General features: G+C 37.1%; 1 protein-coding gene across 4 annotated transcripts in view; it reads right to left on the reverse strand.

The window, feature by feature from the left end:
• The window catches only part of MICU1 (mitochondrial calcium uptake 1), a 247,798-nt gene that overhangs the window by 194,224 nt on the left and 26,976 nt on the right, over window positions 1–26,598 (reverse strand). For all 4 annotated transcript variants that reach the window (XM_032313604.1, XM_032313603.1, XM_032313602.1 and 1 more), the window contains exon 2: window positions 2,382–2,543. In XM_032313604.1, the coding sequence (XP_032169495.1) occupies window positions 2,382–2,542 (161 nt within the window). In that variant the 5' untranslated portion in view covers window position 2,543. The remainder of the gene's footprint in view (window positions 1–2,381; window positions 2,544–26,598) is intronic.

The raw sequence follows: 26,598 nt of genomic DNA on the forward strand, positions 1-26,598 counted from the left end.
CTTCTTATATGCCATAGCAAAGGCACAAAACTAACAATCTTTGAACACTAAAATCTCGGCACTTGGTATATTTATGATTTTGAAACATTCATGAAATTAGAATCTGTGGTAAAAGCATATGCTTTAGAAGAAGCATCATATTGAAGACACACTGTCAATACGTAGATTTTTCTGCTTTTGGATGCTTTAGAAGATAAGATTGTCTTCTTATTCTTTTTCTGGGGATGATATCACCCAAAAATACCATAAATTAATAAAAGTAAAATAACCTAAACTTGTTAATCAGCATTTAACCTGAATAGTATAAACAAAGTGACTCAGAAAGAAAAAACTTTCTTTAAGTAACTTTTTTTTTTTTAAGATTTTATTTATTTATTTGAGAGAGAATGAGTGAGAGGAGCATGAGAGAGGAGTAGGTCAGAGGGAGAAGCAGACTCCCCAAGGAGCTGGGAGCCTGATGTGGGACTCGATCCTGGAAGTCCAGGATCATGACCTGAGCCTAAGGCAGTTGCCCAACCAACTGAGCCACCCAGGCGTCCCTTAAAGTAACTTCTTAAACATTCAAATCATCAAACAACTTCTCAAGGTACAGCTGCTGTCACCTTCGATGTTAGACTAAGCCAAAGACAATGCTATATGCACCTGCATGGGGTCCTCTAATTGCACTGCAGGAAAGCATCCCTGAAGAAATTAAGCATTTACTATTTATTACAGTGAAAGGACAAAAGGTGTATTTCCTCTTCCTCCTTTCCTTCTTTTGCCTTCCTCTCTTCCTCCTTCTGTCTGTGTCCCACAGTCTAGATCTTTCTCTCCCTCTCTTCCTGTCCATTTTACCTGGAAATTTTTTTTTTAAAGATTTTATTTATTTATTTGATAGACAGAGATCACAAGTAGTCAGAGAGGCAGGCAGAGAGAGAGGAGGAAGCAGGCTCTCCACCGAGAAGAGAGCCCGATGCGGGGCTTGATCTCAGGACCCCGAGACCATGACCTGAGCCGAAGGCAGAGGCTTTAACCCACTGAGCCACCCAGGCATCTCTTACCTGGAAATTTTTTAAACTCACACACTTCTTTCTAAGATTCCAGTACCCACATCATCATCTCAAACAAGTAATAGTGTCTGTCTGTAGCTTCTTCCCACTCCAGTTTATTCCACTGTTGTTGCTATATTAATCTCTCTTCAAACTTGTCTGTGATCAGCCTCTTTCTTCAAAACCTTCAAAACTTAAAAATCGCAACTTCTTGGCATGGTATATAGGATCTTTTATATCACAACTCCAACTTTTTTTGGAAACTGTCTTTTCTGCTAGTACTCTATCTCCTTCACTTCCCATCTTCATATTATATCCAGTAATAACAGTTAACATTTAATGATAGCTTACTATGTACCAAGTACTTTCTCCATAAATGTTTTTTATTTACAAAGCTATATGCCAGGCACTTTTTAAAGCATTTAATAAATAATAACTTGGGGCACCTGGCTGGCTCAGTTGGTGGAGTATGCAACTCTTGTTCTCAGGATTGTGAAATGGAGTCCTACACTGGGTGAAAAGCCTACTTTAACATTAAATAAAATAAAATGCTATTTTAAAAAGCCCCGGGAGCACCTTGGTGGCTCAGATGGTTAAGCATCTGCCTTCGCCTCAGGTCATGATCCCAGGCTCCTGGGATCCAGCCCATCATCGAGCTCCCTGTTCGGTGGGAAGCCTGCTTCTCCCTCTCCTACTGTTCCCCTGCTTGTGCTCTCTCGCATTCTGTCAAATAAATAAAATCTATAGAAAACAAAAAAGTAAATAAAGAAATAAATAACCCCAAATAATCACTCATTTATTCTTTTTAGAGATTGGTGTTATCATTATCCCCATTGTACTGTCTATTGACAGAAAGTAGATCAGTGGTTGCCTAGGGTTAGGAGGGATGGAGAAATTGGGAAGTAAGTGCTAAATGGCATGGAGTTTCTTTGTGGAGTGATGGAAATTTTTGGAATCAGATAGTGGTGATGGCTGTACAACTTTGTAAATATACTAAAAGATGTACATGCTAAATTGGTAAATTATGAAATTTATTTGTTTCTTATTATATATCATTTATTTAAAAATTATTGAAATTATTAAATCGGTTTATTGTTGAAATAGTTCAGCAGAGGAGACAGGCAGACCTTGAAACGGAATACTGCCTATTTGTTGCTTTGACACAATAGCTGAATTCTTTGAAACATCCTATCTCAATAGACAAATTATTATCAACGGCAAATGATTTGTGCAAGAAATTTTGGCACAAAGTTAAGCCAGAAATCCATGCAATCCTTTGACATAACAGAGACAATGAGAAAAACGAAAGCACGTGCAGGAGACTAACTCTAACATTCTCCAACTAACACGAACCTCTTCCACAGGAGACCAGTACTTGCAGTGACTGCAGATGCTCCCAGGAAAGCTACCATCATGAGTCGTCGCCTCATCTGGGCGGGCTGTGATCCCCCATGGTAACATCGAGAGCCCAGAGCCAGTTCTGCCAATGCAGAAAGGGAGTTAAGACGAAACATCCTGTGGATAAAAAGGAGAAATGTTACTCCTAACTAGTGGTGGCAACAGTGATGCTGAAATGATGAAGATGAAAGTATCAACGTCACCAATAATCATTACGGACTTACTCAATGGCAGATAGTAAACACTCTGCAATACCATACAGTATCCTATTTAATCCTCAGAACAGTTGTATGAGAAAAATACTACTTATAAACCTGATATATCAGTCAAAGTGTAATTGGAAGACCAAAAAACCACATGATAATTTGAACAGGGAAAGTTTAACGTAAAGCATTATTAATTTTAACAGGGGTAAAATCCTAAGGGCTAAAGAGATAACATATATAGGGAGCAGCTACTATTGCAAGGACTGATGCGGAACAACAGAAGAATAAATCTATGAAGGGGTCACTCTCAACAGGGCTGAGATACAGGTCTGTGGTGAGGACATGACCATCGATGTCTGAGAAATTTACCAGAGTGCCAGGCCAACAGAAGTTACTATAAAGTCATCTAGTAGGAGAACTCAGTATGCCAGTGGAACTCAGGAAAGTATCCATGGGGAGATGTCAGAGTATGGAACTCACTGAAAAAACTGCGTTTGGGAGTACCGCCTCTAAAACTACCTAGGGATTAAGAGCCCCAAGGTGTCCCACATGCCACAGGCCACTGTGTCTTACAGTGCATACAAGAATCAGGAAGAAAAACTTCATCTCTCTCTAGTCTCCCTTGAGCCCTTCCACTGACAAACCTTAACAAAAGGTGGCAAGAGAGAAATTTCCAGTATTACAAAAAGGACAATGAAATATGGACTTAGAATTATAAAGCAACAGATTTATAAGTGGCACAACCATTTTAAACATGTGGAAACTGAGATACAGTGACTTGCTCTAGAGTATGCAGCTAGGCAGTAGATCCTGAATCTAATATAAATGGACTAACATCAGAATCCAGGTTTTTAACTAGGATACTTTGCTCCCCCCACCACCTTGTAATGCTAATACAGTTTTTGTTAAAATAATTTAATTTTGAGGGGGTTTGGTTTTGTTTTGAAGATTTTATTCATTTATTTGGAAGAGAGAGAGAATGAGAGAGAGAGAGTATGAGAGGAGAGAAGTCAGTGGGAGAAGCAGACTCCCTGCCCAGCGGGGAGCCCTATGTGGGACTCGATCCCAGATCCCAGGACTCCAGGATCACGACCCAACCCAAAGGCAGTCACTCAACCAACCGAGCCACCCAGGTGACCATTCCCAGGTCCTTGGAAGGCCTCCCACCCACTAAATTCTTTAGTTTCATACTTGTAACTTAACCTGGACCTCTCACTGTTTAACTCAGAAGTACCTGTATTAGGTCACATTATTGTTCAAAAAACATTCACTCTCCCATTCCCTATCCCAAAGGCAAATATTTTTCTCCACACTCTTCATTTTGGGTATGTATTTTGCCATTGACCTTCCTTTGACCAACAAAATGTGGGCCAGTTCCACAAAGCACTTTTAAGAAGTATTGCTATTAGCCTTCTTGTGCTCCTGCACTCTATGAAGAGAAGATCATGCCCCAGATGGACCTGATCCTTTAAGCTGGGTTCTCTAAGGAACAGATCTCAGCCTGGAGCCAGGCACTGTGAAGACCAGCTGAGCCAGCAGAGCGCAACCGACCTACAGAATGCTAGTGAGAAATAAATGTTTCTGATTGTAAGCCACTAAAATTGGGAGTTGTTTACTGCCACAGCAAAAGCTAACTAATTCAGCATGTAAGAGAAGTACTGGGAAGTTCTCATTCAACAAAAATGTTTTAAGTTCATACTATTTATTAGACTTGAAAGGTCAAAAAGAATTTTACAATCTAATTAGGGAAGATATATATGAAACATTTTTTAAATGATATGTTTTTAAGCTGGTATCTTGAAGAAGTATTGAAAGTATAGATATTAGAGAATTAAAATTTTTTTTAAATAGCAGCGTAAGACTAGGTTAGTCAGCAAAGGCTTTTGTTTAGTTCTGAGACTCAGAATGGTAAACAATTTGATCAAGTCACAGAAATTTCATGGACACCAAAAAAATGACAGGATCATTTCTGGCCTCTATACAGAGAACTGATAGAAAATTATTTTCTTCCTCTAGACAGTATCTTGAGGACAGAGTAAAGTCTTCATTCTTTTATTCTACCAGGCAGACTAAAAGAGAAAGGGGCATTTCATCCTGGTTATAGGACTTTTTTTTGTTTTAAGATTTATTTATTTGATTGAGAGCGAGATCACAAGCAGGGGGGGAAGGGTAGAGGGAGAAGCAGGTTCCCTGCTGAGCAAGGAGCCGATGTGGGACTCAATCCCAGGACCCTGGGTTCATGACCTGAGCCAAAGGCTTAACCAACTAAACCACCCAGGCAACCTGGTTATATAACTTTTTTACAATGACAATTCATTCAAATCACTTGAAGTATTCATTCTCTTCCCCGTTGACTGTCCCAAAGCACAGTTCACTGCTTCCTAATTTAAATTATCTTGCACTTTATACATATCTTTCTATGGCAATTAATATATATGTAAGTTTGTTTTCCCCACTTGCCTCTCAGCCTCCTTTAAGGCCAAAATTATTTTTTTTCCTCATCATAAACATACAGTCTGGTACAGGGCCTGTTACATTATAGGTGTTTAAAATATCTGACTATGTAACGTACTTTCACATGAAGGTAAAGGTACAAATCACACAAGTACTGGCTCCTAACATTTAAGTATACTTCTAAGCCCCAATACACTAAGAAAAGTATGTCCTTTACCATTTGGGTTCAAATCAAGTTAGATTATTTAGCTTTCTCTTAAGATCACGGAACCAGTAATGAGCTCTTCTCTGGGACCTACACCTATAATCTCTTAAGTAAACCTTTCCCATAGCCTTCTTCATTCAACCTAGGCCCAATTTCAAAGTTGAAGCTAAATCCTGCTTTTTTCCCACTTTATGGACAAAGTAGGAAAAGAATTATTTTTCTCTCCTATTTCCTATGACCTGCAGCAATACAATTCTTATAACCTTCTCCAACCTCAGAAATCATTTCATTTTACTGCACATATTCTAGCAAAATATAGCACCAAGGAGACTGTCCACTATATTTTCTTCCTGCCTGTCAACAACAGATACACTTCTAAAATAACATTTTCTAAACCCACAGTGCATTCAGATACATAGCACTTCTCTTGTCTATAATAAAAATGAATACTCTGGTTTCTCTTCAGATCAAATACATCTCTCCTTATAGTAAAAATGAGCACATCTAAAACATCAATCTGGAGAAAACATTATTCATCACTGACAACAGAAAGAAAAGAGTACTCAGAAGTTTCCAATTGTGAAAGGCAAGTAACCTAACCAGTTCAAAAGTTGGAACAGACAAGGAGTAAGACTGGAAGATAAATTCACAATTAATCAGATATTCTCCATAAATAGACATGTGTCCAAATAATAGACATCTCAGAAATAGAAATATGCTCATCAGTGTAATAAACACATTTTTCAGTAAGAATAAATAAATACACAAATGATCAAATAGGTAAGGCATCATCACTTGAGAAGGTCATCTGAATTCTGGACTGAGAATTCTGATCATATATACAACAGGTAACTAGTACATACCTTAAATTGGAAAATACATGATGGAAGATTTTTTCTTGAAGAATAGCTATTTACCAGTAGTGAACAGAATAAACTGCAAACAAACAAACAAAAAAGAATAAATTGCAAACAATAAAGGCAGAGAAAGCTAATAGGAGTAGTGAATACAGCCTGAAGGCAATTAGTAACCTAAGTACTGGATGCCTAGATGATAAGTACAGAAACCAAAAATAAAGTGAAAATGTCTAAGGAGAGACAAAACCATCAGATATCACTGTCCAACACACATTAATATGTAAGTGTGAAGGAGATATGGAAGACAGAAAGAAGAAAGAGATTAAAATAATAACAACACTAAATAGCAGATAGCAGAAAGTGAAATAGAATAGGAATCCAATGATCCAATGACCTAGGCTCAACTCTAGTACTAAACAGCTGTGCACAAAGGAAGCTTATTCTTCCTTAAAGAAGAATTTGAGAAAATGAGAGAACTGCCTAATTGAGCTTTAGGGTTCCTTTTATCTCCTAATGCTCTCTAACCATGGTGAAAATCTATATGGCAGAGTTTTAATCTATTTCATTTGAGGTTGAGGGGGGAGTAAGATTATATCATACAATCAAGATTTATTAGTGTTGAGAATCCATGTCTGTATGTTTTGGTGCTAGATTTTAAATTTTGAAAGTTCTGAATTCTACTAACAGTCTACTTACATTTTGATGTTGTAATTCAAATATTACTGTCTATATCTCATTTCACCACTGGTTTTAATCTCATTCCCCAAAGTGCATGTCAAAAGATATATCTAGGGGTAACTGGCTGGCTCAGTTGGTGGAACATGCAACTCTTGATCTCAGGGTTATGAGTTTAAGCCCCACATTTGGTGTAGACATTACTCAAAAGTTGTTAAAATCTTAAAAAAAAAAAAGATGTATCTATTCATCTTCTCTAGTGCAATTTTCAGTTGACAAGTCAACAAAGAAAAAAAAAAACAGTGAAAAAAGACTATTATAATTTCATTCCTAACTTTGTAGTGAAGAAAGAGTGTAACTAGTTGAATGTATTAATTTTTGATGCGAGATCACGTAAACAGATTTAAGGAGATCAGCTTTCCAACTGAGTCTAGAAAACTGAATAGACCAACTGGCAGCAGTTATGCAGTAATGAAGCATGTTTATGAGAAGAATTAAATTAAAACAAAAGGAGCACATTTTTCTTCCCAACACTACCTACCCCCTTCAAAAAGGCATACCTTTTTTTCATGTGAATTCAAAAAAAAGATGAAGATATATTTCCATCCAAGAAAGGTCAAGGGAAGCAAGTGGAAACATAATTTTGTTACCAAAGAAAAGCATTATCTATCCAACAAGAAACAGAACAAGATTTTTAAAACCTATAACGAGATAACATTGCTGTTTCTATATCTATTATAAGACTATTAAGCTTAATATATTGCTTTTGAGCAACCACTCTGGAAAACAGCATGGAGGCTCCTCAAAAAGTTGAAAATAGAGCTACCTTATGACCCAGCAATTGTACTACTGGGTATTTACCCTAAAGATACAAACGTAGTGATCCGAAGGGGCATGTGCACCCAAATGTATATAGCAGCAATGTCCACAATAGCCAAACTATGGAAAGAACCTAGATGTCCATCAACAGATGAATGGATAAAGAAGATGGTGTGCACACAATGGAATACTATGCAGCCATCAAAAGAAATGAAATCTTGCCATTCGCGACGTGGATGGAACTAGAGGGTATTATGCTTAGCGAAATAAGTCAGTCAGAGAAAGACAACTATCATGATCTCCCTGATATGAGGAAGTGGAGATGCAATGTGGGGGGTTTGGGGAGTAGGAAAAGAATAAATGAAACAAGATGGGATCAGGAGGAAAACAAACCATAAGAGACTCTTAACGTCACAAAACAAACTGAGGGTGACTGGGGGGAAAGGGGGAGGGAGAGGGTGGTGGGGTTATGGACATTGGGGAGGGTAGGTGATGTGGTGAGTGTTGTGAAGTGTGTAAACCTGGCAATTCATAGACCTGTACCTCTGGGGCTAATAATACATTATATGTTTATTAAAAAAATTTAAAAATATATATATTGCTTTTGATAACTTTCAAAGGGTCACAGGACCAGGAAATCATTTAACTCTGCATATTTATTTTATTTTATTTTATTTCATTTTATTTATTTATTTTTTAAAAAAGATTTTATTTATTTATTTGACAGAGAGAGATCACAAGTAGGCAGAGAGGCAGGCAGAGAGAGAGAGAGAGGGAAACAGGCTCCCTGCTGAGCAGAGAGCCCAATGCGGGACTCGATCCCAGGACCCTGAGATCATGACCTGAGCTGAAGGCAGCGGCTTAACCCACTGAGCCACCCAGGTGCCCCAGCATCTTTATTTTAGAGATAAACAAAAGAGATCCAGATAAGTTATGTGGTTTACTCACAGCTAATTAGTACAAAAACCTACACTAAATCCTAGAATTCTTGTTCCCAAATAAATAACCTAAAGGGGAAAACACTTTTTAATAACTGTTCTCAGCAAAATAAATATAATAGCCACATTCCAAAAAGAAATCAAATGCCCAACCATAGAAAAAAAAAACAATAGTATAACATAATACAATGTAATATAAATATTAAATATGTTAATCATAAAATATTATTAAATCATTTCACAAACCAAGAAAGTTGGGCTAAAGAAATTTAAACAGTTGGAAAAAAGAAGTAAAAATGGCTCTGAGAACTATGAAAAGATACTAAGAGAATGCATATTAAAACTATATTGAGATACTGCTTTTCGCTCATCAAGCTATCAAAAAATCCAAAAGTTTGAAAACATACTGGTTGGCAATACTATAGAAATGGCACTGCTAAGGAATCTGTTAAGCTGGTACAAAGTACTCCCTAAAAGAAAAATAGTACAATCTATGGAGGGCGATTTGGCAATATCCATTAAAATATCCATGAAAATCACCCATAATATAAAACTGCATCCAGCCAGCCAGCAATTGTACCTCTGATAAAATTTCCTAATGATATACCTGAACACCTGTGAAGTTATATACACACAAACACAGTTATTCATCCTATCGTGGTTGGTAACAGCAACAGATTAAATCCACCTCAGTGTTCACCAGGAGAGGACTGGCTAAACCATGATAAATATATACAAGGCAATACCATGTAGCAATAAACAGGGATTGAAAAAACTGTGTATGGATTTGAAGAGTTTCATGACATACTGTTATCTTAAAAAAAACTAAGCTGTGGAACAGCATATATGGTATGTTACCCTTTTATGTAAAATGAAGAGCAAGAAGAATGCATATGTGCATGTTTCTAGTAAGTAGCTCTGGAAGGACACACAATAAAGTTAACAGTGGTGGGGCTGGTTGGGGTAGAAGATGAGTGATATTAAGAGGTAGACTTCTACAATGTATTACTTCATTTTTAAGCATTTTTTTAAAAAGATTTGTTTATTTGGGAGAGAGAGAGACACCAGAGGTAGTGAGAGAGAGACAGAGAGAGCACAAGCTGGGAGGAGGGGGAGAAGCAGGCTCCCCACTGAGCAAGGAGCCTAACTGGTGGCTCAGTCCCAGGACCCTGGGATCATGACCTGAGCCAAAGGCAGACACTTAACCAACCGAGCCACCCAGCTGCCCTCTTATAAACTTTTTTTAAAAAGCAGAATATGTACATGCAGCTAAAAAAAAAAAAGTAAAATAAATGTGCTTTTTTTAATTATAAAAAAAATTAGGTGATCCAAATAAAATTTAATGATACTCGAGGAAAGATTCTCTTTATGCTTTACATTTTAAGAAAAATAAAGGCGGGTCCAGAAGACTGGTGTTTCAATCTCCTCAGCTAGGGACTATCATTTACCAGCCCTAACAGTGGGCAGAGGCCCAATAATGTCTTAGCAATCAACCCATATCATGGCAGGGTTCCCTACTAAGGTTAAGTTTTACCTGAATCAAATTCATTCCCTAAAACCCTGATTATTGGCACATCCTGATTTAACTTATTAAACTACTAGAATTCTACACCTTATCCTGATCCTGACTTAAAATAACTGCTTGCACTTTTCTATATGATTAATTGCCTTCTATTTCTGATCTCTGACAATTGCACATCTAAAGAAGGACTGCTTAGTTCTTCCAATCCTCACACTGGCCTAAATAAACTTCTGGTGTATACTATTACCAACAGCACTACTGTTAAAAGCAACATCTGCAGGGCGTCTGGGTGGCTCAGTCAGTTAAGTAGCTGCCTTCACCTCAAGCCATGATCCTGGGGTCCTGGGACTGAGTCCCACATCAGGCTCCTTGCTCAGTGGGGAGCCTGCTTCTCCTCTCCCTCTGCCCCTTCTCTTGCTCATGCTGTCTCTCTCTCAAGTATATAAATAACATCATAAAAAAAAAAAAAAAGGCGCAACATCTACTAATTCTGAGGCCAAGACAAATTTCTGAGACCTACCCAAATTTGGCCACCAACAAAATTTAGACCTCAGTTAAATAAATCTTCAAGGTTCCAAAGTGTTTAGTTTACATGAACTAAGAGCTTGAGAAAACAAGAACCGAGTGTCCTTCCTGTGTTTCCATGATCTAATACAACATCTGGCGTATATAATATATGTACGTGATGGCTCAGTACACTCTAAGAAACTGAAATAGGATTGTTCTTTGAGAACCACATTGTAAAATCAGCACGATCAAGAGTGCCCACTAAGATTCACCTTATTCATCCCAGTGGCAGCTATATACTAACACTGGAACTGAAGGTCATCAGAGCCTCAGCCATTAAGTATCCCTGGGTGGCTCAGTGAGTTAAGCTTCTGCCTTCGGCTCAGGTCATGATCTCAGAGTCCTGGGATCAAGCCCCACATCTGGCTCTCTGCCCAGCAGGGAGCCTGCTTCCCCCTCGCTCTCTGCCTGCCTCTCTGCCTACTTGTGATCTCTCTCTCTCTGTCAAATAAATAAATAAAATCTTAAAAAAAAAAAAAAAGTATCCAAATTATATATTTAACTCCTCTTTATTCTGTTACCATGCTTACTAAGTATGTTATGATTCTAACAGAGCTTCCTGTTTAGACTGCCTTCAAAAGAGAACATGCTGATCAGAAGATGAGAGTATCCTAGATCTCCACGCCAGCTGTATTTCTCATGGTAAACTAATATATTAGCAATCTGGTTTAATCTCCTATGATACTAGTTTGCCTAAAAAAGCTTCTCTGAATCTGATCAATTCTAAGACTTAAGTTATAATTTGGTGACTTTTCAAGGTTCAAGGGCCAACCTTCAACCTTGCACCATCGGGACATCTTGACACCCTGCCTTGCCATTTCATTCAAATTTCCACCTGGGAACAGATGCCAGTAAGAATGCCCTAAAAGTTTTGGATGGCCAGAGTCACTGAACCTAGGGAACCACACTCACCTCCCCTTTGCCGTGGGTACTGAAGTTAGAGGACAGCAATAAAAGAAGAATCTAAAGATGGAAAAATTATAAGAATATTGATTTGGAATAGAATAAGCAAGACTGCTTGCATTCTGTTTATAAGTAAGATAGGAGCACATTTTTATTATCAAAAATGTCATTGTAGGGGGCGCCTAGGTAGCTCAGTCCATTAAGCCTCTGACTCAATTTTGGCTCAGATCAGGATCTCAGGGTGCTGGGATTCACTCAGCAGGGATAAAGCTGCCCTCTCCCTCTCCCTTTGCCCCGTCCCTTACTCCTTCTCACTCAAGCACTCTCTCTCTCACTCTCTCTCAAATAAATCTTTTGAAAGAAGTCACTGCAGAGGTGCCTGGATGCCTTAGTCAATTAAGCATCTGTCTTCAGCTCAGGTCATGATCCCAGGGTCCTGGGATCGAGACCCATTTTGGGATCCTTGCTTCAGAGGGGAACCTACTTCTCCCTCTCCCTTTGCCTGCCCTTGCCCCTGCTTGTATACTCTCTCTCTCACTCGTGCACGCGTGTGTGCTGTCAAATAAATAAAATCTTAAGGAAAAAGTCACTGTACAAAAGTATAAAAAAGAAACTATGTCTTATTCTTCATCTTTCTGAAACCCCACCAGTCTCCCTAGAAGTAAACTCAGAAAGAAGTCTGTATGCATCTTTCCAGAAATCGTTCTATTTGTTTACATATAAATAATATTCATATGTATATACGTATGTATATACTCAAATATTCAGCATTTGAATGCTTTGCATTATTCTTTGTTTTATATAATGAAGTCATATCATACAAATCTGCAAATCTTTAAAACTTTTTAAATACAACTTAAAAATCATTCCAACAGGAGATAGCCTTTTTAACTCTAACAGAGTATTTCATTCTATGATTATGCCACAATTTAACTGGCAGTTAATACACAATTCAACTATCTGGCAATTAATCCTTAATTAATTAAAGATGTTTCTATACTTTGCCATTACAAACTTAGCTACAGAGACATTTCCTATGCATTTATTTTTATGCAAGTAAATCTGTGGGACAGACATCTACAAATGAAACCACTTATTTCAAAGTAACTCATGCGGTGCCTGGGTACCTCAGTCGGTTAAGCATCTGACTGCTGATTTACGGTTCAGGTCATGATCTCAGGGTGGTGAGATGGAGCCCCTAGTGGGGGCATGGAGTCTCTCCCCTTTTCTCTCCCCTTTTCTCCGCCCCAGCCTTCTCATGATCTCTCTCTCTCTCTCAAAAAAAAAAAAAAAAAAGAAGAAAGAAAGAAAGAAAGAAAGGCAATGTCACGTGATCACTTTTAACTTTGAAAGATACTGTCAAATTACCCTTCAAAACTGACATTCCAATTTATATACCACCAACAGTTTATCAGGGTACTTCTTTTCCTATATTTGCTATTGCTGATCTCTTCAATTTATATGGTGGATTAAAAATGACATCTAATTTAATTTGTACCTTACCTATAATAAATGAGTTTCATAATCTTTGCTTAGTTCTCAAGAGTTCATCCCTATTGTTCTGAGGACTACTAGAATACTAAACTGTATTTATTTTCTTTTGTTCCAGTCATATTCCCCAATCCTGAGGTTTTAGCTTTCCTTCCTCTAAAAAGGAGTCATATTTTCCACCTAGATTTATTTTAGATATAAAATATTTTTAGGTCAGATGCAATATTAACACCAATCCATCCACCGTTATTTTTTAGTAGAATGTTTTTACTAACCAAAAAAAAAGATAAAACTTTCCCAATATGAACCATTTCAATACTTTTCCAATTCAATCTTACTGAGCTCTACCAGAACTGACTGGGAATATTTCTTCCATCTAACATTTGTTTTCTTTTTCTTCTCTTTTCTTTTTTTTTTTAAGATTTTATTTATTTGTCAGAGAGAGAGAGAGAGCACAAACAGGGGGAGCAGCAGGCAGAGCAGGCAAAGGGAGAAGCAGGCTCCCTGGTGAACAGGGAGCCCGATGTGGGACTCGATCCCAGGACCCTGGGATCATGACCTGAGCCAAAGGCAGATGCTTAAGCAGATGCTTAAGCCATGCGGGCATCCTTAACATTTGTCTTCTAATGGCTAGTTATACTTTCAAAATACTTGAATGGATTATGCATTCATTACGCTGCTGAAAAGAATATTTTATTCTTTTTTTCTTTAAGTAGTTTCCACGCCCAATGTAGGGCTTGAACCCACAACCCTGACATCAAGACCTGAGCTGAGATCAAGTTGGATACTTAACCGATTGAGGCACCCAAACACCTCAAGAATGATTTAATGTAAACAGCAACAAAGGTCTCAAAAATATTCAGCAAGTGTTTCATCTTTACACACTACTGGAAAGTGAGAATACACATCATTCTGCTGTCATATTTATCCTTTTGAAAACAGAAAAGAGATGACAAATGAAATTCTGACTGAATTAAAATGGTAAAAAAAAAAAAAAGGAATGCCAGAGCTATACTAAAAAATTACAGTATGCCCAATTCAACTGTAGTATAGTGACATAACACAGATGGATGCACTTTTTCTTATTTTTACTAAAGCTACATCCTAAAACTTACTAAATACACATTAGGCAGTAGTGCAAACATAAATAAATGTATTTATTTCACTGATATATATAGCACTTCTTCTTTGCAAAGGGTGTGTTATTCCCAAAACACGTGCAAACTATGAACAATAGTTGCCATGAACATAGGATAATAAATAACAGAAAAAATAAGCATCTGCTACTGCTAGATTTAAGATTTATGGACTTCTGAGAGCAGATTTAAGTAGTTTCAGTTTAGCCAGTTGAGTTATTCCTTGTGCAGTCTACAAGAATTACTATAGTGAATATAATTTCATAATGGACTCCATATTCATAGTTTATATACTCAAAGAACTCACCAAATTGGGCTTCTGCATCTCCATGGATGCCGAACGTGATTCCTATGCCTAATACAACCACAAAGTCTAATACAATACTTTGGGTATTAAACACATCTAAATATTTATTGATTTAAATGGAAACTGAAGTTCACTAATCATAAATAATTATAAATATGATGACTATATAACAGGCTATTGGACTAGAAATGAGGAGATTCAAGTTTCTGGCTAAGTTTTGTCATTGTTTCTACATGTCTTTTTTTTTTGTGTGTGTGTGTGTGTGTGTGTCAAGATTTTATTTATTTGACAGAGAGAGAGACAGTGAGAGAGGGACCACCAGCAGGGGGAATGGGAGAGAGAGAAGCAGGCTTCCCGCCAAGCAGAGACCTGATGCAGGGCTCAATCCCAGGACCCTGGAATCATAACCTGAGCCAAAGGCAGACACTTAACGACTGAACCACCCAGGCACCCCTGTTTCTACATGTCTTTTTTTTTTTTTTTTAAGATTTTATTTATTTATTTGACAGACAAGAGATCACAAGCAGGCAGAGAGGCAGGCAGAGAAAGAGACGGGGAAGCAGGCTCTCCACTGAGCAGAGAGCCCGATGCGGGGCTCGATCCCAGGACCCTGAGATCATGACCTGAGCCGAAGGCAGAGGCTTAACCCACTGAGCCACTCAGGTGCCCCTGGTTCTACATGTCTTAACATGAAAAACTATTTGTATACTATTCCTCAGCCCAGCCCTTCTTAAGGTTTACCTCATCTGTAACAGTTACATAAAACCATTATCGCTCTTGATTTCTTCCTCTAAATTCCTATAGAATTAACATCCTCTACCACTACTCTGGTACCTGACTTGAGAAATAATTTTAATGTATACCTGTCAACTTATGCAGGAGACTACAAATCGAAAGGCTTCATAGTATCCTCAGTGTCAATTAATGAATTTAAAGTTATTATTAGCAGTTGTAACAAGTATTACTGCTCAATTACACGAGTAGACACAGGGAACTTAGGTTCTCTTTCTAGCTCCAGCTTGCTATGGGACAAGTAAAAGTTTTATCCTCTCTGAGACTGAACTCTGGAAGATGAAGGGCACAGGTGGTATTTATTTCTAAGTTTTTTTCTGGCTTTAAGAGTTCATTTCAGAAAAACAAAATATAAAAGTATTTTGAACTTTCTGGAAGAAGAAAGTCACCTTGAGTGGTTATGAATGAGACAACATCACCATTTGCCTCAATAGCTGAGGCAAATTACGCATAATCCATAATGTCTAACTGCCATTATTTCATTCAAGTCATTAGCTATGTATTTATTGAGCAAGGCACAGTCTGCCCACAAACACCTCATCATTTGGTAGTAGACATAAAACAAGTATTTGAATATCCATTATGCAAAGGACAAAAAAATGTACGGGCTACAAGAACATATTAACAGGGGTTCAAAAAAAGGAAAAATTACATTAGGCTAGTAAGTAGAAAGGGCTCAAAAAAAGCTCCAAGGAGGAATACTAACTTAGGGTAGGAGAAATCTAACCATTTTTTTAAAATACAGTTATTATTTGTTTCAGGGGTACAGGTCTGTGATTTATGAGTCTCACACAACACCCAGCACTCAGCACAACATATATCCTCTGAATATCCATCACCCAGCCACCCCAGCCCCCTCCCCTCCAACAGTCTTCAGTCCTTTATGGTTTGTCTCCCTCTCCGGTTTCATCTTCTTTCATTTTTTCCTCTCTTCCGCTATGATTCTCTGCTTTGTTTCTTAAATTCTGCACTATCAGTGAGATCATATAATTGTCTTTCTCTGACTGACTTATTTCACTTAGCATAATACCCTCTAGTTCTATCCATGTTACTGCATATGGCAAGAGTTCATTTTTGATGGCTGCATAATATTCCATATATATATATTTATATATCATGTCTTCATTATCCATTCATCTGTAGATGGGCATCTCGGCTCCCTCCATAGTTTCACTATAGTAGACACTGCTGATACAAACACTGGGGTACAGGTGCCCCTTTGGATCCTCACATTTGTATTTTGGGGATAAATACACAGTAGTGCAATTGCTGGGTCATACTTCAACTTTCTAGGAACCTCCATACTGTTTTCCAAAGTGGCTGCACCAGCTTGCATTTTTTTTTAAAGATTTTATTTACTTATTTGACAAAGAGACACAGCGAGAGAGAGGGAACACAAGAAGGGGTAGTGAGAGAGGGAGAAGCAGGCTTCCCACTGAGCAGGGAGCCTGATGTGGGGCTCAATTCCAGGACCCTGGGATCATGACCTGAGCTGAAGTCAGATGCTTAATGACTAAGGCACCCAGGCGCCCCCCCCCCCCACGACTAAGCATTCTTTATAAAAGAGTTTGGCTGAATGCACTAGCTTAGAAGCCTTTGTCATATTATCTGAGAAATGGGTTAAACTACTAGAAATATAATCTTCACTGCACAACTATAGCACTATTAAAAATGCAACAATATATTAGACTTTAATTATACTGGATAATTTTGAAAACATCTCTGTACATTTCTTTTAGATTAAATGAATCAGCTTTAAAGTTCTGCATTGAAGACACCAGGATGACTGCCAAAATACAGTAGAGATTAACGTTCATGTCTAGAAAAGATGCATTTTCATACCTCAAAGTGACATTACTGACAGACTCAATGAGGAAAGCTCACACCTCAGCTAACTCTGTTCTGGGAAGTATCTTCCAACAGCAAAGAAAGCTATTTTAAATGATATAGGTAAGAATAGAGTTAATTTAAGTTATATAAGTCCCTAAGAGTTAAAAAAAAAAAAATAACCATAAGAAAAAGAATCACCTAACATAAGTGTTAGGTTTGACAAAAAATTTTTGGTACATATTCTTGCTAAATGAAGATGCTATGGAAAAGCAGGTCACTGGGCGCCTTGGCTCAGGTCATGATCCCAGAGTCCTGGGATTAAGCACTACATTGGGCTCTCTGCTCGGCGGCAAGACTGCTACCCGCCCCCCCGCCTGCCTCGTGATCTCTGTCAAATAAATGAATAAAATCTTAAAAAAAAAAAAAAGAAAAAGGAAAGAAAAGCATGTCACTATCCTTTTGATACTCTGGGAAATATTCTTTCATCTATTGAGTACCTCCATGACCACTTTCTGTGTGCATAAGCACACACACACACACATACACACACTTGAAACTTATGTCTGGTGAAGAAAGAAAGACATAAACTTATGTCTAGTGAAGAGTGACAATTTCCCTTATTGAATAACCGCATGGAAGAACAAACTGCACAAAGGGAAAAGAAAAAATAACTCAACCAAAGAAAAAGTATACTTTAAACTAAAAACAAACCTACCCCAAAACTACAGAAACAGTGATGATCAATATAAATTTTCTAAAACTCTAGGATGTGCTAATGTGTTGACATCATGATTAAGCTCTCAATATTTAAAATTTCCATAAAACAAAATCTCCACCTTGTTTCAATTCAAGTCTTAGAAAATACGTTAACTATAGAGTTTCAATATTTAATAAATACTTTTAATGTACCTAAGCGCCATTAGAAAAATACCGGATGGCTATCAATAAGGAAAGTTTAAGCATTGCTATAAAAGAAATTAGTGTCAATAAAGTATTAACTTGTATAAAGCAAAGGTGAGGGTGTGTAAAAGTGAAGGCGATACAGAATAGTCTAGAAAAAGCTTTGTGAAAAACATTTTTCTTTTTTTTAAGATTTTACCTATTTGACACAGAAAGAGAACACAAGATGGGGAGCAGCAGGCAGAGGGAGAGGGGAGAGGGAGAAGCGGGGTACCCTCTGAGCAAGGAGCCCGATGCAGGACTCTATCCCAGGACCCTGGAATCATGACCTAAGCTGATAGCAGATGCTTAACCAATTGAGCCATCCAGGGATCCCATAAAAAACCATCTACTCTCCATCCTCCCCAAACTCTTAGGTTTATATTAATTTATCAAAAACGAAGACATATTTCAGTTTCAAGCCACTCTAAGCCTCACACATTTTATGGCTATTTTGCTATATTTTATGGCGATACCAGCCATCAAAATTTAAACATATAACATAAAACTCCATTTAAAATGTTTCTGTTTGGGGTACCTGAGTGGCTCAGCCGTTAAACATCTGCCTTCAGCTCAGGTCATGATCCCAGGGTTCTGGGATCAAGTTCTGCCATCGGGCTCCCTGCTCAGTGGGGCGGGGAGCCTGTTGCTTCTCCCTCTCACACTCCCCTCACTTGTGTTCCCTCTCTTACTCACTCTCTCTCTCTGTCAAATAAATAAATAAATAAATAAAATCTAAGTAAATAAATAAATAAAATGTTTCTGTTTAAACAATTTTTATTATAGGGTTAATCCAGTAAGATGCTGTTAATTAATATTTGATTATTCACTTGAGACTTTGTAAGCCCAAACTCCCATGGAGCATAAATCTTGATCTTTATCATTAAACCAAAGTATAAAGTGTTAGATTAACTTCTGCTATGATGCATATATGATTTAAAGACAACAGGGGCAGGTGAAGACAATGGTAGATGCTTACACCCCAGTTTAACAATATTTTCTCCATAAACAATACAGAACAAAAACAAGGAAAAAAGAGCTGTCTTAAAACCATGTCCTCTGCATAACTTGAAGACAGTCTAAACTTTAAAATAATACTAAGTAAAAAGAGAAAAATAACCAAATCTTGGTGTGTTATCTCATGTGCCTCCCCCATCACTTTTCCTTCTCAAGGCTTTGGGGTGAAAACAGTAGACTGAGAAAGCATGTCAGGAGTAATGAAGGAGAGAAACTAGGAATAGGGCCCAAGGTTGATCTGAAAATTCAAAGGGTGATCTAAGTCCACACTAAATCTAAAATATTTTTTAATTATTTTAATTATTTTTATCATGGTAAGTGTACTCTTTTCATTCCCATCCTCTATTTCCCCTATACCCACACCCACTGCCATACTGGTAACCATCAGTTTGCTCCCTACAGTTAAGAGTCTGGTTTTTTTGGTTTCTTTTTCCATTAAGTCTTTGTTTTGTTTCTTAAATTCCACATAAGAATAAAATCATATGGTATTTGTCTTTCTGACTTAGTTCACTAGCTCCATCCATGTTACTGCAAACAACATGGCAATATTTCATTCTTTTTATCGCTGAGTAATATTCCATTGTACAGACATAAAACATTGCCTTTATCCATTCATCAATCAATCGACACTTGGGCTGCTTCCCTATCTTGGATATTGTAAATAATGCTACTACAAGTAAAAGGGTACATGTATCACTCTGAATTAGTGTTTTTGTATTTGGGGGGTAAATACCCAGTAGTGTGATTACTGGATTGTTAGGGTAGTTCTATTCTTACCATTTTGAAGAAACTCCATACCATTTTCCACAGTCTCTGTACCAGTCTGACTTCCCAATAACAATGCAAGGGCTCTTTTTCACAGCCTTACCAATACTTGTTTCTTCTGTTTTTTACTTTAGCCATTCTAATAAGCATAAGGTGATATCTCACTGTAGTTTTGATTTGATTTCCCTGATGATGAGTGATACTGACCATCTTTTTCATGCACATGTTGGCCATCTGTCTGCCTTCTTTGGAGAAATGTCTGTTCGTGTCTTCTGCACACTTTTTAAATTGGATAATTTGGCTTTTGGGTGTTGAGTTGTATCAGTTCTTCCTATATTTTGGATGCTAATTTCGGATGCCTTTATCAGATATGTCATTTGCAAATATCTTCCCTCATTCAGTAGGTTGCCTTTTAGTTTTGTGGACTATTTCTAACACTGTGCAGAAAATGTTTATTTTGATATAGTCCCAATAGTTTATTTTTACTTTTATTTCCCTTGCTGAAGGAGACATATCTAGAAAAATATTGCTATGGCCAGTATCAGAGAGATTACTGCCTGTACTCTCTTTAAGGATTTTTATGGTTTCAGATCTCACATTTAGGTCTTTAATCTATTCTGAGATTACTTTTGTGTACGGTAAAAGAAAGTGGTCCAGTTTCATTCTTTTGCATGTAGCTGTCCAATGATCCCAACACTATTTGTTGAAGAGACTATCTTTCTCTGATTGTATATTCATTCCTCCTTTGTTGAAGATCAGTTGACCATATAATTGTGGTGTTATTTCTGAGTTTTCCATTCTATTCCATTGATTCATTTCTCTGCTTTTTGATGCCAGTAACATACTGCTTTAACTGCTACTGCTTTATAATATAACTTGGTATCTGGAGTTGTTCTGTTTTACTTTTTCAAGATTACTTTGGCTATCTGAGGGCTTTTGTGGTTCCATACAAATTTAAGATTTGTTCATTCTAGTTCTGTGAAAAATTTTGGTAACTTGATATGGACTACATTAAATCTGTAGATTGAGTTAGGCAATATTACAGACATTTCACCAATGTTCTTCCAAAAGTGATTATGGAATGTCTTCCCATTCTTTTGAATCTGACTTCAATTTCTCTCAATGTTTCATAGTTTTCAGATTACAAGTTTGCCACTTCTTTGGTTATTTCTTCTTGGGTTATTTATTTCTTGGTTTATTATTTATTTCTTAGTTATTCCACTTCTTGGGTTATTTATTTCTAGATATTTTATTGGCTTGGGTGAAAATATAAATCGGACTGTTTCCTTAATTTCACTTTCTGCTCTGTCATTAGCATACAGGTTTGCAACAAATTTCTATACATTGATTTTGTATCCTGCAACTTTACTGAATTCCTTTATCAGCTCTAGTTTTTGGTGGGTTTTTTTTTTTTTTTTTTTTGGTTGTGTATGTGTGAAATCTTTAATGTTTTCTATATACAGTATCATGTCATCTGCAAATAGTGAGAGTTTTACTTCTTCCTTACCAATCTGGATGTGTTCTATAAATGCATATAACTATATAAATGTACAACCATATCTAATAGTTTTTTGGTGGAGTGCTTAGGGTTTTCAATATATAATATCATGTCATTTGCAAATAGTACACTTTGAATGCCTTTTATTTCTCTTTCTTGCCCAAATGCTCTGGCTAGTACTTCCAATTCTATGTTGGGGAAAAATGGCAGGAGTGGGATTCTTGTCTTATTCCTCTTCTTAAAGAAAAGGTTTCCAGGGGCACCTTGGTGGTTCAAGCCTTAAGCTCAGGTCATAATCCCAGAGTCCTGGGATCAATCCCTGCATCAGACCCCTGCTCAAGAGAAAGCCTGCTTCCCCCTCTCCACCGTGCCTTGCTTGTGTTCCCTCTCTCGCTGTGTCTCTCTCTGTCAAATAAGTAAATAAAATCTTAAAAAAGAAAAAAAGAAGAAGAAGAAGAAGAAGAAGGGAAGAGAAAAGGTTTCCAGTTTTTCACGGTTCACTACGATGTTAGCTGTGGGCCTGTCATATATGGCATATGTATACTGATGTACATCCCTCTCAGTTTGTTGAAAATATGAGCACTCTTCTTAGAGTTGAAATTCTGTTTCTCTCCATTGTCAAATCCAAGAATAGAGAGTTATCTAGGGACGTGAATCATGACAGTCATTCCAATTTTATAAGACCATACATTTAGGATAAAAGCAGTATTTAAAGGAATAATGCCAAGATGATTAGCAGAAATACAGGCAGAATCTGGACAAAGACTACTATTGTTTGATCATACCAATCTAAACAATCACTTGTTCCAACCACTTCTCACCACTATGATCACAAAACCAAAGTCCATGCTCCTGATACAGGAGGCATTAAACTTTCTGTCATCTTTAACTACCCATGGAGGATCACACAGGACTAGTCAAGGTAAAAAAAAAAAAAAAAAAAGTCCCAATTTCCGGAAAAGACGATCTCTAACACTACCACTAATCAGCAATCTTCCAGAGGTTTATTATTCTTCCTCTTTTTTTTTTAATGATACAGAACATTGGAAAAACAAAAGGAAATAAATTCATTATTTAATCAATCTCATATATATCAGAACTGCAATACATTTAAAAAATTATTTCTAGGCACATTTGGGTGGCTCAGTCAGTTAGGCATCTAATTCTTGATTTTAGCTGAGGTCATGATCTCAGAAACCTGGGATCAAACCCCACATTGGGCTCCCTGCTCAATAAGGAGTCTGCTTGTCTCTCTCTCCCTCATTCACTCACTCTCTCAAATAAATAAATGAATCTTTATTTCTAGATGAAAAGTTATAGAGATTTGTTGTGCAACAAAGTGAATATACTTAGAACTACTATACTATAAGTTAAAAATATTTAAAATGTTAAATTCAGTGTTATGTATTTTTCACCACAATATAAAAAAAAATAGAATATCAACAAAGAATGTTGATTATTATTAACAAACAGCTTTAGTTAATGTTTTGATATTGGATCACCAATTATAATATAGGTATCATAATAATGCAAGATATTAAAAATAGGATAACTGAGAGGTAGGAACAGAGACAATATACACAAACAGGTAATACAATGGCACTAAATTCAAATCTTTCAATACGTAATGGGCTAAATGCCCTCAACAAAAGACACAGGGTATCAGACTGGATAAAAAAGCAACATCCATACCCAAAGACTCCTCCAGATTTAAAGTGAGAGAGCAGGAAACTGTTTATCATGCTACTGGACATCAAAAGAAAGCTGGGGTAGCAATACTTATATCAGACAAATTAGATTTTAAACCAAAGACTGCAATAAGAGATAAGGAAGGATACCTTATCAATAATTAGAGTCTATCCAACAAGAAGATCTAATAACTGTAAATATTTATGTCCCTAACATGGGAGCAGCCAATTATATAAACCAATTATTAACAAAATTAAAGAAACATACTGACAAAAATACAGTAATAGTAAAGGACTTTAATACCCCACTCATAGCAATGGACAGGTCATCTAAGCAGAATCAACAAGGAAACAAGGGCTTTGAATGACACACTAGACCAGATGGACTTCACAGATATATTCAGAGCATTTCATCCTAAAGCAACAGAATACATATTCTTCTTGAGTGCATATAGAACATTCTCCAGAATAGATCACATCCTGGGTCATAAATTTGGTCTTAACTGGTACCAAAAGACTGGGATCATTCCTTGCATATTTTTGGATCACAATGCTTTGAAACTTCAATTCAATCACAAGAGAAAATTTGGAAAGAACTGAAATACATGGGGGCTAAAGAGCATCCTACTAAAAAATGAATGGGTCAACCAGGAAATTAAAGAAGAATTTTAAAAACTCATGAAAACAAATGAAAATGAAAATACAACTGTTCAAAACCTTTGGGATGCAGCAAAGGTGTTCCTAAGAGGGAAGTATACAGCAATACAAGCCTTTCTCAAGAAACAAGAAAGGTCTCAAATACACATCCTAACCCTACACCTAAAGGAACTGGATAAAGGACAGCAAATAAAGCTTCAACCAAGCAGGAGAAGAGAAATAATGAAGATCAGGGCAGAAATCAATGAAATAGAAACCGAAAGAACAGTAGAACAGATCAACAAAACTAGGAGCTGGTTCTCTAGAAGAGTAAGATTGATAAACTCATAGCCGGGCTTAGCAGAGTAAAAGGACCCAAATAAATAAAATCATGAAAGAGGAGAGATCACAACCAACACTGAAGAAAAACAATTACAAGAAAATAGTATGAGCAACTATATGCCAACCAATGAGGCAATCTGAAACAAATGATTGCATTCCTTGAGAAACATAAATTACCAAAAGTGGAAAGGAAGAAATAGAAAACCTGAACAGACCCATAACTAGTAAGGAAATTGAAGCAGAAATCAAAAATCTTGCAGCAAACAAGAGCCTAGGGCCAGATGGCTTCCCAGGGGAATTCAACCTAACATTTAAAGAAGAATAATACCTATTCTCCTGAAGCTGTTTCAAAAATAGAAACAGAAAGAAAACTTCCAAACTCTATGAGACCAGCATTACCTGGATCCCAAAACCAGACAAAGAACCTACCAAAATGGAGAATTATAGACCAATATCCCTGATGAACATGAATGTAAAAATTCTCACCTAGCCAATAGGATCCAGCAGTACATTAAAAGGATTATTCACCACAATTAAGTGGAATTTATTCCTGGCCTGCAAGGTTGGTTCAACATATGCAAATCAATCAACATGATACACCACATAATAAAAGGAAGGACAAGAACCATATGATCCTCTCAATAGATGCAGAAAAAGCATTTGGCAAAGTACAGCATCCTTTCTTGATTAAAACCCCATAGTTTACAGATAGAGGGAATATACCTCAATACCATAAAAGCCATCTATGAAAAGCCCACAGCGAATATCATTCTAACAGGGAAGAACTAAGAGCTTTTCCCTAAGGTCAGGAAAATGGCAGGGATATCCACTATCACCACTGTTGTTCAACACAGTACTAGAAGCCCTAGCCCCAGCAATCAGACAACAGAAAGAAATAAATGGCATCCGAATCTACAAAGAAGTCAAACTCTCACTCTTTGCAGATGACATGATACCCTATCTAGAAAACCCAAAAGAGTCCACCCCCAAAATTGCTAGAACTCATACAGGTATTCAGCAAAGTGATAGGATATAAAATCAATGCAGAGAAATCAGTTGCATTCCTATACACTAACAATGAGACAGAAGAAAGAGAAATTAAGGAGTTGATCCCCTTTACAGATGCACCCAAAACCAGAAGATATTCAGAAAGTCTACTTAGAAAACTATAGAACAATAATGAAAGAAATTGAGAAAGACATAAAGAAATGGAAAACATTCAATGATCAGATGGAAAGAACAAATACTGTTAAAATGTCTATGCTACCTACAGCAAAACATTCAGTGTATTTGCCATATACATTTGCCCTCTCAAGATACCATCAACTTTTTTCACAGAACTGGAACAAATATTCCTAAAATTCGTATGGAATGAGAAATGATCCCAAATAGCCATAGGAATGTTGAAAAAGAAAACCAAAGCTGGTGGCATCACAATGCCAGACTTCAAGATCTATTGCAAAGCTGTAATCATCAAGATAGTATGGTACTGGCATAAAAACAGAAACATAGATCAGCAGAAAAGAATAGAGAGCTCAGAAATAGACCCTCAACTCTATGGTCAACTAATCTTCAAGAAAGCAGGAAAGAATTTCCAATGGAAAAAGACAATCTTTTCAACAAATGGTGTTGGGAAAATTTTGGACAGCCACCTGCATAATGAAACTGGACCACCTCCTTACACCAATCACAAAAATAGACTCAAAATGGATAAAAGACCTAAATGTGAGACAGGAATCCATCAAAATCCTACAGAAGAACACAGGCCACAGCAACTTCTTGCTAGAATGTCTCCGAAGGCAAGGGAAACAAAGGCAAAAATGAACTACTTGGACTTCATCAAGTTAAAAAGCTTTTACAAAGCAAAGGAAACAGTAGACAAAAACCAAAAGACAATTGACCGAATGGGAGAAGATATATGCAAATGTCTTATCAGATAAAGGACTAGTATCCAAAATCTATAAAGAACTTATCAAACTCAACACCCAAAGAACAAATAATCCAGTCAAGAAATGGGCAGAAGACATGAACAGGCATTTCTCTAAAGAAGACATACAAATTGCCAAGAGATACATGAAAAAATGCTCAATATCACTTGGCATGAGGGAAATATGAATCAAAACCACAATGAAATACTATCTCACAATGGCTAAAATTAATAAGTCAGGAAACAACAGATGTTGGTGAGAATGTGGAGAAAGGGGAACCTTCCTACACTGTTGGTGGAAATACAAGTTAATGTAGCCACTCTGGAAAACAGTATGAAAATGCTGAAAATAGAGCTATCCTAAGACCCAGTACTGCACTATTGGGTGTTTACCCCAAATAAACAAATGTAGGGATCTGAAGGGGTACCTGCACCCCATGTTTATAGCAACAATGTCTAAAACAGCCAAACTATGGAAAGAGTCCAGATGTCTATCAACAGATGAATGGATAAAGAAGGGGTGTGTGTGTGTGTGTGTGTGTGTGTGTGTGTGCATGTGTGTGACAGACTACTACTCAGTCATGAAAAGAAATGAAATGTTGCCATTTGCAGCGACACGGATGGAATCAGAAGGTATTATGCTAAGCAAAATAAGTCA

Source organism: Mustela erminea, chromosome 14 (genome assembly GCF_009829155.1).
Source record: "Mustela erminea isolate mMusErm1 chromosome 14, mMusErm1.Pri, whole genome shotgun sequence".
NCBI lineage: Eukaryota > Metazoa > Chordata > Mammalia > Carnivora > Mustelidae > Mustela > Mustela erminea.